This window comes from Neolamprologus brichardi, chromosome 1 (assembly GCF_056152115.1).
Source record: "Neolamprologus brichardi isolate AB-2024 chromosome 1, ASM5615211v1, whole genome shotgun sequence".
NCBI classification, from domain to species: Eukaryota; Metazoa; Chordata; class Actinopteri; order Cichliformes; family Cichlidae; genus Neolamprologus; species Neolamprologus brichardi.
Window position 1 is genome coordinate 15,376,896 of NC_142104.1, and position 13,284 is coordinate 15,390,179.

At 39.4% G+C, this 13,284-nt stretch overlaps 1 protein-coding gene across 1 annotated transcript; it reads left to right on the plus strand.

Annotated features, from left to right (window-relative positions):
• The first annotated feature begins 1,108 nt into the window (after positions 1-1,108).
• tacr2 (tachykinin receptor 2) lies at positions 1,109-13,274 on the plus strand. The gene is made up of 8 exons (XM_006779965.2): positions 1,109-1,286; positions 1,993-2,157; positions 3,337-3,632; positions 8,823-9,017; positions 10,124-10,274; positions 10,404-10,523; positions 10,602-10,678; positions 10,770-13,274. Exons 2-8 carry the CDS (start codon positions 2,023-2,025, stop codon positions 11,071-11,073), a joined length of 1,278 nt encoding a protein of 425 aa, XP_006780028.2. The 5' UTR covers positions 1,109-1,286; positions 1,993-2,022; the 3' UTR covers positions 11,074-13,274.
• The last annotated feature ends 10 nt before the right edge of the window (positions 13,275-13,284 follow it).

Here is a 13,284-nt window from a genome sequence, read left to right on the forward strand (position 1 = left end):
TAGAAGTCAACCAGCAGTGCCGGCGTGATACCAGATCCGGGCCAGACCTGTTTGCTATGTGGGACAGTGTGAGCTGAATTCTGGTAAATGCTGGATTTCTGCTGTGCAATTTTTTTAATGACTAAGTGGTAAGAACAACATGAAGAACCACAAACAAAATTCACAGACACAAACCATGTTCCTCAAAATTGAACAACAGTTTGGAAGGCTAGAAAAAGCATGCAGAAGGTGTAGACAAGAGAGTCTCATAATCCTGCTGAGAACTTGTCAGCACCATGACCACAATGCAGTTAAAAAAAAGAAGGAAAAACTCTCTACAGTCATGCCAAAATCCACAAATGTAATCTCTTGGTGGGGACGATCTTACTTAGATGGATTTGTAGTGATTGCAGCTTGGCTGAACACCTCAATAATCGAAGAGCTTCACTGTTGCTTTCAGAGTTTTATTGAAAACTCAATTGAAGAATCATTTTTTCTCTAGCTTTCACTTGATTGTGCATTTTTAGCACGCTCAAATTCACAATGAAAAAGGGTGAATGAGCGCAGCAGGCTCTCTTCTAGAGGCTCTCAGTATGAGACCACCAGGATAGACACATATGTGTGTCCTCGTTTTTTTTTTGTTTTTTTGTTTTTGTAGGCATAGAAGATGGGTAGTGCTGATGGGTTCGGACAATTTCACAAGAAACCATCTCAAAAGTGTTTCAGACTTGAAAAATTGACGGCTGTAAAGAAATTACAGCAGTAATGGTAAAATGCAGGGGTACACCTCTCTCTTTCCTTCTTCTCGGACCACCCTAGCTTTCCCGTTCTCTGTCCAGGCTCTTACATTTGTTTCCCCCTCTCCATCATCTTGTTGATATTCGACTATTTTAGAGATGGAGTACGTAAATCAGGCACTGCTCTCACAAGTCTTTTCATTTTCTGTTTAAGTCTTAGTTCTTTCCATCACATTTATCTTTCTTGTTAGACGTTTATTTTGTCAGGATTTTACACCTCGTACCTCTCTTCACCTCTCTCCCTCTGGTAGTGGAGGATTTTGGCGCGACTCTGCGCGCACGGTAGCGTGCCTGAACGTCTGCGCTTCTCACTCTCAGATCAACATGAGCAAGTCACACATTCCAGTAGAGAGAGGGAGAATATATGCGTGTGTGAGAAGGAGTGAGCGGGGAATCCGGAGAAATACCTTAATGGATTATTGGATGGACCCGTTTGTCCTTTACGCAGAAGGAATCTGATTTTCGGACAAAAGCAATGGATTGAGTTTCAACTTGACCATTAATAGACGGGTAAGACATATGAAAACTAATAATATGATTCAGGTTTAGGTTTTCTCCGGGTATTGTCCAGTGCATGAATTTATCACTTGTGGAGTTAAGGCAGCCAAAGAAACACACTGCATGTGACAAATGTGCGTAATTCATGCTCAGTCGTGCATCTATTTAGTTAATCTCAAAGCACCTTTAATGAATTAATAAATGAATTAAGATATAATAAAACAAAATAAGAAAGAAAGTCATTTTTAATTTTTTTTTTTTTTTAAACAATCGTCTTGTAGCAAAAAAATTAAGCTGTCGGGAGAGTCTGGAAGTTGTCACCACGGTAATACTTGCATCCTGTTGTTAATGCTTGTAATCAAAAGCCAGATGCCATATGGTTGTCTCAAATCAGACTCAAAAACTTTAATACAAATTGAAACCGCTCTAAAGACTACAATGAACAGCAAGGAGATTAACACATTCGCACCTTGTTTTGGAGTTGATGCAGCTTAAAGCCAGTGCGTGTTGTAGTGGGAAAATGAGCTATTATTGGGGTGGTTTTAGTGCCTCTAATTATAGCGTACAAAATGAAGAAATCATTTTATAGACACAATGATACACACGCGTGTGTATTTACTCATAATCCCCCTACAAGAGAGTGTTTTTTTATTTTTATTTGTCGGTCATTGTGGATAATTACGCATGACGCACAACGTCTATACAATTATATCTACAGGTTCTATCACCGGTAAGACAGAAAGCCAACATGGACGCCGGTAGTCTGATACAACATATTGAACGAGACGAAGAGACCACTTCATGGCCATTGTCGATGACCACTGAGTGGTTGGAGGACGGAAACGAGACGACCTGGAATCAGTTCCAACAGCCCGACTGGCAGGTGAGAGAAAAACACTGAGATAACAAATGAAAGTGATTAAAGTCAGAACTGCAGAATTTAAAAAGATGAAATTTTGATGATGATATTAATGAAAGAAGTAAGAAAGACGACTCAGTGAAGTAAACAGGTGTATTCTTTTTTTTACTTGTATAATTTTGAAGGGTAAAAACCATATGTCAGTGACATCATTGTTGTGAAATCTAAGTAAAGTGCCTGAAACAGACAGAAACTCAACAGAATGAAGTAAAGGCTTACTGGTGAATGTGATTTGTCTCAGGGACAAAATGTGGGGCTGATTCAAAGGACATTTTCACTTCACAGACTGTATATTAGTTAAGTTATCTGAAGGCTGTTTGCTCATTCCTCTAAACACTTTTAACTCCCCCACTGTCATTTAAACCTGCACCACACCATGCACAGTTTACAGTCCTCTCCTCCTATCTGTGCTTGGCTGTCTGAAGTAGCTCATTGCTTTACATTTCTGCAACAGTGGTTGGCTGGGTATGAACAGGTGATGGATGTCAGGGTTTTCATTTCTGGCCCCAGATAACGTGCAGCATGTCTGTCCTATTAATTTTCTTATAGGTCAGTCAATGAAAGGAACGGGGTCTACAGATATTAAAAAATGCTGAAGATTGCTGGTTGCTCGTCTCAGAATAGACTTTACCTGGAAGCAGACTTTGATCAGTTTATCTCTCTTTGGGGATGAGATAAACTAGGAATTCCCTGTGTAAAGAAACTTAAGATTTCTGAAAATGTTTGTTGTTCAGAGTTGTTACGTCTCAGGAGGTAGACTGAGGTATCTACTAATTGTAAGGTTGGTGGCTCGATCTCTTTTCCTCTTGTCATTATGTTGAGGTATCTTTGAGCAAACCCTTAGTTTCCCCTGATGTATCCATCCGAGTGTGAGCGTTAGGATAAAAGCACTCAGACACAGGAAAATATGTTTGTACAAATGGGCTAATCAGGGTTGTAGTAAGAAAATGCTTTGAGTGCTCAAATAAATTAGGAATGTGCTACAAAAGTGTCAGTCCATATACCACTTGCTGTAGACATCCTGTACAGGGATAGGGTGGGGTTTGCAAATATATACGTATTTGTGAGTTCCTTTATTGTGGGTTTTTTTTTTTGTAACTGCGTATAAGATGCTGACATTAAAGGTCTCCTCTCCTCTCCCAGGTGGCTCTCTGGGCTATAGCGTACTCCCTCATCATCCTGGTGTCCATCACTGGGAACGTCACAGTGATCTGGATTATCCTCGCTCACAGGCGCATGAGGACTGTGACCAATTACTTCATTGTCAACCTGGCTTTTTCTGACGTTTCAATGGCGAGCTTTAACACCCTTTTTAACTTTGTGTATGCGCTTCACAATGACTGGTACTTTGGCTTGGGTTACTGCAGGTTTCAGAACTTCTTCCCCATCACCGCCATGTTTTCGTCCATATACTCAATGGCTGCCATTGCAGTGGACAGGTAAGAACGCTCTCCTATAGAGTTCAGAATAAGTGAATACAGACAATGAGCTATACTGTGCATTAAAAAAGGTAGACCGTACACTGAGCTGCAGACTGGCACAGAAGGTAATCTGGAGTACAGGTAAACCAGCATATGAGCATATGAAGTGTGAAAAAATCACAGCGTTAGGCTTGAAAATCTAGTTGTCTGAACATGTCTACAGATTAATGAGCTGTAGTTTAAATGTCATTAGAGGTGATTAGGAAAAGGCAGACATCTGTGCCGACCAGGGATGGAGTAGCACCACCTTCACAGAGTTGAACAGCAACAAAAACATAGAAATACCTACACAAAAAGGGATTTAAATAGGCGAGGGGAGGGAGGCTGGGGGCATGAGCGACAGGGGGAAAAAGGGGAACTCAGCACTGGTGCCAAAGGGATCATGTGAAAAATATGAGGTCAACTGCCATTAAAATGAACAAGTCATTACATCAGAGACTCTTTTGTGCTACCAATCAGACACTAATGGGGTGACTGATCCCCATTTTATGCAAACACCATTTAGAAAGTGCATTATGAAAGCAGTCAAAAAAAGGAATCATCACAACTTAATGAAAAAAATCAACATAGTGGTATATTGTTTCAAGTAACTAGCAGATCTGGGCAAAGGCATCTTTTTTCTGCAAGAACACGGATCATTTTCAGAGTTTCTGGAAGAGTAAGGGACATTTGAGCTCAAACAACAGCTCCTTGAGGAGCATGATTTGCTCTCATTCTCAGCAGCCAGTCCAAATGAAAATGCTGCATGAAGGAGATATGGGTCAGCAGGCGGACACAGATGAAACACAGATGCCAGTAATGCTTACTGGAGCATGAATGGTCAGCCCGAATAAAATATCATATACTGAGCAAGATATAAAATCTATGCTCAGTATGTAATACTTCTAGTAAGTTAGTTACAAATTTATAGGACCGACCTTATGCAATATGACACTCCTTCAAGATAAAAATAATCAACATCAAAGAAGGGTGTTTCACCCTAATGACAACCTTACAATGATTTTGAACACACAGCGGGAACACAAACTGAGAATTAAATGTGTTATTAAGAACTATTTGTTTTTTGTTTTATTTTCATCATGATTTACTTGATGAACTCAGAATTGTTCACCTATATATGATGCAGCAAAACCTCTTTGTGGATTTAAACTATCCATAAACTCTTATGATTGTAATAAAGCTGTCCTATATAAAATAAACCACTATGGGATGCAAAGAAAAACTAGAAAACATCCAAGTCAGTGTGGTCCTCCTTTCGGAGGCCTGACCTAAATCCCACAGAACACCTGTGGGCTGCTGAAAAATGTCAGATCATTGATGCTTTAGTGGGGATGACCTGACAGCTTTGACTGAAACATGAAGGAAACCACAGCTGTTGCAGCAACTATTTGATTTTCCAAGTGTCCAAGTGTTTTCAGGTAGCTCTGCAAGCAAAATGATGCTGGACTAAATACTGAAACATTATAACAGCAATCAGCAATCTTTAGTTTTCGCGGGGAAGGAAGGTCTGGAAGCTGTGCTTAGATTGCTGCTCTGGTGCTCAGGACCTGGATAACGAGCAGATAATGGAAGAAGGACTAGCTTTTTATTTTAATTTTGAAAGTGTGAATCATTTTTAAATGGTATTAATCAATTCCCAATACTCTTCTTTTCCATTACTCTTATAGTATCTACTTTGATGTGACTTTTTAAAAATATGATGCAATTAATTGTTTTTTTTTTCTTTTTTTTTTCTGAAAAAAGCAGTTTATTAACCAAATCTTTCTAACAGATCCATTAATTCTTACAGTTTTTTTTGGCTCAGATTGATGAAGGTGCTGGAAACTTCCTCTTGTTTTTGGTCCACATTCATCTGACAGCAGCACACTGTTGCTCCTTGTGGTCATTATAAAACTACTCTATTGGATTAAGATCTGGTGACTTTGTTTGTGTGGGTTTTCTTAAGGGACTGTGTCTTCCTCCCACAGTCCAAAGACATGCAATTAGTGGGGTTAGGTTACTTAGAGATTCTAAATTGCCCATAGGTGTGAATGTGAGTGCGAATGATTGTTTGTCTCTTTGTGTTAGGTTTACATCAGACTGGGTAAAGGACACAGTGGGTAAAATAAGTGAAGTTGAATCCATCACCAGTTTTCTAAATAAATATACTTGTAAAGGTGCGATTGACATGAAATTCTCACCAAATGTTGGTAACAACCCATCAAATGCAAAAACGCAAAGAAATCAAAACATTGATTTCCATAAATTATGTGTAATAATAAGAAAAGACAGAGGGGGAAAAGTATTGAACCTGCTTACTAATACTTTGCACAAAAGACTTTGCAGGTAATGACAGCTTAGAGAGGCCACCTGAATGGAGAAACTAGTCACATGCATAGCTCAGGTGTGATTTTGGCCTATTCTTCCTCACAGACAGTCTTCAAATCCCGAAGGCTCCTTGGGTCCTATGAACTCCCATCCTTAGATCAGTTACATGAAGGGTGATGTATGCTGAAAAGCCGCCCCACAGACTATATGCTTCCAGTTTTTCACAGGATTGTTCAGCAAACTTTGAACATGCTTCAACATGCTCTTTCTTTAGCAGTGGTCTGTGTCATGTTCCAGCATGGTGAGTGTGCATACAGGCCATGATGGGCGAGTGCATTGCTTGCTTTCTTTGAACCAATTATACCTGCTGCTTCCAGGTATTTCTTTGGCTCTCCACAAGCAGTCCTCGGCTCTTTGACAACTTTTCTGATAATTCTTTTCACTCCTTTGTCTGAAGTTTTGTGGGGAGCACCTGGTCATGGCTGGTTTATGGTGAAATTCCACTTCCAGATTATGTCCCCAACAGTGCTCACTGGGACCTAGAGTAGTTTAGAAATTCTTCTGTAACCAATGCCATCAGTATGTTTTGCAGCAATAAGGTTGCAAAGGTCTTGAGAGAGCTCATTGGTTTTACCCATCATGTTTCGTGTAACACCTCAGTAATTTCAGCTGGTGTCATTAATTTCCATGTCTTTTTGCATCTCCCTTTCTTTGTGTTTTCAGTACTTTTCCCCCTGTGTCATTTCTCATCACTACACATAACATATATGGTTTGATTTCTTTCCACGTGTGGATTGGATGGGTTGCTACCGACATCTAGTGAGAACTTCATGTTAATAGCACCTTTAGAAATATATCCACTGAGAAAATTAGTGATGTGTTCAATACTTATTTTACCCACTATAAGTTGAAGAGAATGGATGGATGGACTTTGGAGGAGATATGAGTACATTGAACTCATTCTTATGTTCTTGAACACAACCTTTGTGATATGGTGCTTTATCTATCACACTGTAGTCATAAAGAAACTGTCAACAACAATACTCAGGTAGGTTGTGGCTCAAACATTACGATGAGACCCAAAACGTGCCAGGAAAAGAGATGTTCTTTTGCAAACTTGGTTGTAAGTGCCTTCTTATCAGCTCAAGGTAGAAATTCTCCTCTGACTTCTGGTGCCAATAAGACATTTTTAGCCAAAAAGACAATTCTCTGTAAACTCTAGAGATCGCTCTGTGGGAAAATCCTAATAGATCAGCAGTTTCTGAAATACTCAGACCAGACCACCTGCCACCAACAACCATGCCACATTCAAAGCCACCTTTGTTCTCTTCAGTGATGCTCGGTTTGAACACGAGTTCATCTTGACCGTGTCTGCATGGTTAAATGCACTGAGCTGCTGCCATGTGAGAGCCTCATTAGATATTTTCAGTAATGAGCAGTTGAACAGGTGTAGCTAAAGACGTGGCTGCTGAGTATATATTTTATTTGACTCTATGTCCTGAGCACAGATGTAGTGACAAATGAGCCATACACTAAGATCGGTCCAGATGTCAAATGTACTGGTAATGTGAAAATTCTTTCACACTAACTTCCCATTTATGGACTCATCGATTTATGTGGCTTATTTGGCACATTTTTTCGCAAAAAAAAAAAAAAAAAAAAAATACAGTCACTGTTTAACATAATCTCTAAAACTGCAGTGGCAAACACAAGGTCCGGGGGCCAGAATCGGCCCAACAAAGATTCAAATCTGGCCTACTTGATATCTTTTGAAAATGCGAAGGATAAATTTTGGTCTTTCAATTGTATTTTGATAAATTTTACAACTTGTCCTGCTGATAAAAACGGCTGGCCATTCATACTACACCAAAGTAACCTAGTAACAGATAAACTGAAATGATCTACCAGAGAAATTTCTGGGGGGGTTTGCAATGGGTCTACAAAAAATAATAATTAAACATGTAGTTAAAGATCTTAAACTACACTTTTTAGATATTTCAGATATTTCAATGGTCCTGCTCACCTAAGATCAAACTGGGTTGTATGGAAATGAAAATAACAACAAAGAAGTCAATATTAAGATTAATGTAAAAGGAAATAAAAACTCGTTATAGGTTCTACTTTCAAACTTTCATCTTTATGCGAAACGTTTATGTAAGATCTCATGAAGCCGTTATTATCCACAGAACATTGACAAAACCACTCCACAATAATGTAAGTTTATGATTCATAACCATAGATGACCAATTTCACCGTAATTTTAACAATACCATGTAATGGTGCTAAGTTGAAAAAAGTAGACTGCATACTGGTTGAGATGGGTTGCCATAGCTACCGCATTCATTGGCAGTTATTAACATTATTTCACCTTCAACTTTTAATGAGGTAACGTCTGTATTATATGGTAGATTGCTGCAGTTAGTGACAGGGAAGGAGTTTTTAAATATACCATCATTAACCTGAATCACGGGATGTCAGTGATTTTTAATTATTTTTATTGTATCCAAATAGTTTTGGATTGCGTAGGTTTTAAATGGTTATTATCCTGGGCTTTTATCACTTGACCTCTGACAGTTAGCGTATATTCCACAAATAAATAATTACTAAATAAATGCTTTTGTTTGTTCAAAATAGGTTGTTTTGCAACTGATGGTTTGCAGCTGATGGTTTGATGGATGACTGGGTAGTTTTCTGTCATGAAAAGAAAATGTCACTATTTTCACACACTAAAAAAAGCTTTAAAGTATTGCCCTGTTTTCCCTATCAGTGGATCTATGACTGAGTTTCTTTAGACAAAGACACGTGAAGGTGTAACCATACAAAAGTTTCTGTCTTTTTCAGGTACATGGCCATCATCCATCCTCTGAAGCCTCGCCTCTCCTCCACCTCTACAAAGGTGGTGATTGCCCTGATATGGATTGTGGCAGTATCACTGGCGTTTCCTCAGTGCTACTACAGTGTGACAAGATTTTATTACCCCAGAACTGTGTGTATGGTTGACTGGCCTGATGATTATGGAGGAACACATCAACTAAGGTAAATGCATTTTGGCATGCAACATTTAATAAAGGCATTTAAGAACTTTGATCGCAAAGTTAAACAGATTTTATAGAAAAAGTCAGCTTTTCAACTACCGGCAAACTTGATTCCCCACCGCGTAGGAGGTTTTAAGGTCAAACAAGACTATGGCATGAAAATTAAGCTTTTTAAAAAAGAGCCTTGGAAGTCTTTCATGTTTTAACTTATATATATGTCTTCCAAAGTGCACTTCAGATAACACAAATCTAAATCTGAGAAGCTCTCCTTCACACAAACTGTTCAAATCTCACATTCATGTTTACATTCATTCTTGTTCATCAACCTTGTGTTGTGTGTCCTCATAAACGCTGTGCACTTGATGGGTAGCAGGAACACGTGTAAGGCTCAGTTATTCAAGTTTTAATAGTTTAAAACTTGAAAATAGTTTCAATAACTTGACTCTTTCATATTTTATCTATTGTATAATTCATCAAAACCTCTATAAGTTGCTAATGAGCATACATTTTAGAAGTGTGGCAGAAAGGTCGGTCCAGCTCACAACATGTTATTGACACAGGTTCAAGCTGCAGAAGGCAGCTGAGGAAAGGAAAAGAAGGAAAGTGTCTTCATACATGATTACTTTTGAACTTTATCTTTGATCTCCAAGGACAAATCCATCTGCCTGACTCCTTCAATTTGATCTTTATGTACTCATCTGATCTCTGTGATTGGCTTAGGTCTCCAATAACAAGCTTTATTCTCTAAAGCCTGACAAAGAAAGAAAACCACAGACAGGAAGACAGAGCCTTGGCTTCTCTGAGACCTCTTGCACTAAAACTGCTGGAAGGTTAAAATGTTTGTTGTTGTTTTCTGCCTGACATAGAAATTAAGCATTTATTATTCATGTTGCTAAACAGTTTCGAAGCAATTTTCCAGGTTTCATCAAATGCAAAAAGTAGTTATTGCTCGGTGAGAGACATGTAGAAAAACACAAACTGAAAAAATGTAAACGGTATATGAGCACACTAACATGGGATTAGTGGTGATGGCTTGGTGATAACAGCTGACACAATCTAAAGGTTGAATGTTGTGTTACCGTTTCTCATCTCTTTTTCTCCATGTAGTTATCAGTTTGCGGTTATAGTGCTGATCTACCTTCTCCCTCTGCTGGTGATGCTGGTGACATACACTATAGTCGGCCGATCGCTGTGGGGTGGGCACATCCCTGGAGAGGCGTCAGACCATTACCATAGCCAGATAAATGCCAAGAGAAAGGTTACACTGTTCCTTTTTTTTTTTTTTTACTACTCAGTTTGACTACAAATCCTCTGAGCTGACCTGATCTTAAAGGAAAAAAACACAGCAGCAATTACTCAGGCTCATATGTCTTCTTATTTTCCATAGGTGGTGAAGATGATGGTTGTGGTGGTGGTGACGTTTGCCCTATGCTGGCTGCCCTACCATGTCTACTTCATACTGGGATCATTTAACAGAGACATTTATAAGCAACATTACATTCAGCAGGTTCATGGATGCCTCTCTGTTTTATATTCTTGAATCTGTAGTTTTGTGTTTACTCATTATTTTTTGTGTCTTCGTCAGGTGTATCTGGCCATATTCTGGCTGGCAATGAGCTCAACTATGTACAATCCTATTATTTACTGCTGTCTAAACCAAAGGTGATCTGGCAGTAATTGTGCCAAGTTTAAAAATAATATTATAGCTTCAAAAACGTCAGTAAATCGGACATAAATCCATCTTTTCCTGCAGATTTCGCGCTGGTTTCCGTCATGCCTTTGCTTGGTGTCCCTTCATCAAAGTGTCAGAGGAGGACAAGATGGAACTGCAGCACACACACACCTTCAGAGTCACCATGACCCGCAGCCACCGCAATGACATGTCATCTATTAGAACAAACACTACATACGTCTCAAACACGCTTGCCAGCAGTGACCTGGTCACAGAGAGAGATGCTCGCAGACAGCTTAAGAAGAACACGTGCAACTCGCATCCGGTGAAGAAACTGGACGACACAAAATCTCCAGCTGTGGCGCTTATGGAGCACACCCAGTGATCGCTGACAGACATCATGATGAGGACATTCTCAAAGGGAAGGCAGTAGGATTTTACTAAATTGTGAATAAAAACACTACAGCTGGTGGAGACAGAGGAAGCCCTGCGGAGTACTGGACAGAGTTAATCAAACTAAGGCATTCATTCCTGTGGATCAGGAACTTTGTTTGGGTCAAATAATACATGATGGATGAATGAATGTGACTATCAAGCTATTGCAGCACATACAAGACATTTAATTATGCCACTGAAACATTTGTGGCTGTGTGTAGATTAATCCAACCTTGATCTATTTACACTGCTCCAAGAAATTACGCGAACACTTAAATATGTGTTCATCGTGGTCAGATAACCTTTACTGATATACTTTGTGTAATTAAAGTGAAGTAAAAGTGGAAACCAAAATCCTCACACCAAAGTCAAACATAAATTCACAGGCTGTTCCAGCTTGTGTCATAATGTGCCTCGGTAATGTTTACTGGATGCACTGGATATGTCTGGATATACTCCTGATGAGATACTGGATAGTATCCTGGAAGATCTCCTCCCAGATTTGTTTCAAGGCATCAGTGAGTTACTTGATAACCTATTTGGCTAGTTGATAGTCAGTTTGAGGATTTCTCTCTGGTATCAGATAGCAGTCAGGGTATCACTGGCCAAGCAGGTGGAGATCTGTGCAAGCCTCCAAGGATATGCTTCCCCAGACTATCACTGACCCACTGCCAAAAGGTCATGTTTATCATGGCATCCACAATCTCTTTAAAAGCTGTCATATATGCTCCGTGTGCACAGGTCTCACTAAAGGACATAAGACCGTTGTAAGTCTAATTCTAACAGTTTTGTCAGGGGCATGCACATCAGTAGCCTTATTTTGCAGAGCTCTTGCAGTACTCCTCCTCACCCTCTTTATAGCAAAGAAGCAGATACTTGTCCTGCTGCTAGGTCGTTGCTTTTCTACAACTCTGTCCAGCTCTCCTTGTGGCACAGCCTGTCTCCTCCTGGTATCTCCTCCACACTCTCGGGACTGTGCTGGGATACACAGCAAACACCTACTGGAGGACATGGAGGAGTGGACTACCTTTGCATCCTAAATGGGATGCAGGTACAATTTCATGCAAACAGCAGTGTCAAGGACGCTTGCAAAAATTAAAACAAGAGAAAAATCAGTCAGGAGGGTTAAGGAAGGAGCAGTGGTCTGTGGCCACTTGATGCTCCTCCAGTGCAGCGGCTGTGACTTTCATCCTAACTGGACAGACTGATTTCCCTGAAGCAGAACTGACTTTGTGTCATAGTGTGATGATCAAGTGTTCCCTTCATGTTTTTAGAAGTGTATTCCACTCCAAAAGTGTCCTCCCCCTGTTGCCATGCTCTCTTTCATCCATCTTGGACATTCAAGTGTTACTGGAAACATTTAACTGTGGTTACTGGTTTTCTTGTGCAGAGAACGGACAAACAGTCCAAACCCTTAACAATGTTGTTGTGTAGCGTCTTCATTTGATATAAGGCTTTCTTTAACAATTAAGCTAAAATAGGCGTTTTATTTAATTTCTCTTCTATATTAACTCTCGATAATCAAAGTAATTCACTCATTCTTTAAGTTTGTTGGGTTCCAGAATTGGCAGCAACAGCGTAGTTAGTCTTTTTAGTCTGGCTTTAACTCATATTGAGGACTCATAAAACATTCAGAGATCAATTAAAGCTCAAAGTGATGTCAGAAAATCACCAGTAAACACGCCTCCTTCTCCCATTTTTGCCTTAAATTAATCAGTTGTCTGGTTTTGCATGTATTCGTTGCTGTGCAGTTCTTTCCCCCTTCACACATTTGTTACATGGTGCACATTAATACAGTATTTTTCCTCTTATATTGTGAGTTCACTGGATAAAGTCTACATGAAAAATTCGAGTGCCGCTACTTAGTACAATCAAATGTGAAACATAGTGATGCTATCTACTGAAGACATTCATGTAAAATACCCAGAAGTAAATATGAAACTTGTGGTTGTCGCACAGTTAAGAGTCAGATAATGACGCTTTAAATATTGTAACCTGTAAGCATTAGGTTTCAGAATGAAGTAAAAATGTTTGATTATTGGAAACTTTTTGATGTTTTAAGCACGCACTGTGGTTGTGTGAAGTGTCTTGTTGTCTATACCAAGCAGGATTTTTGTCGTCTGTGGCTGAAATAAAAATGTTTAAATAATGTGACAGTGCT

Bases quoted from the DNA above. Each gene is read 5' to 3' on its own strand.
- tacr2 (XM_006779965.2), top strand. From the start codon at position 2,023: ATGGACGCCGGTAGTCTGATACAACATATTGAACGAGACGAAGAGACC. The intron at 3,633-8,822 runs GTAAGAACGCTC...TGTCTTTTTCAG, and splicing joins GCTGCCATTGCAGTGGACAG to GTACATGGCCATCATCCATC. The intron at 10,275-10,403 runs GTTACACTGTTC...TATTTTCCATAG, and splicing joins AGATAAATGCCAAGAGAAAG to GTGGTGAAGATGATGGTTGT.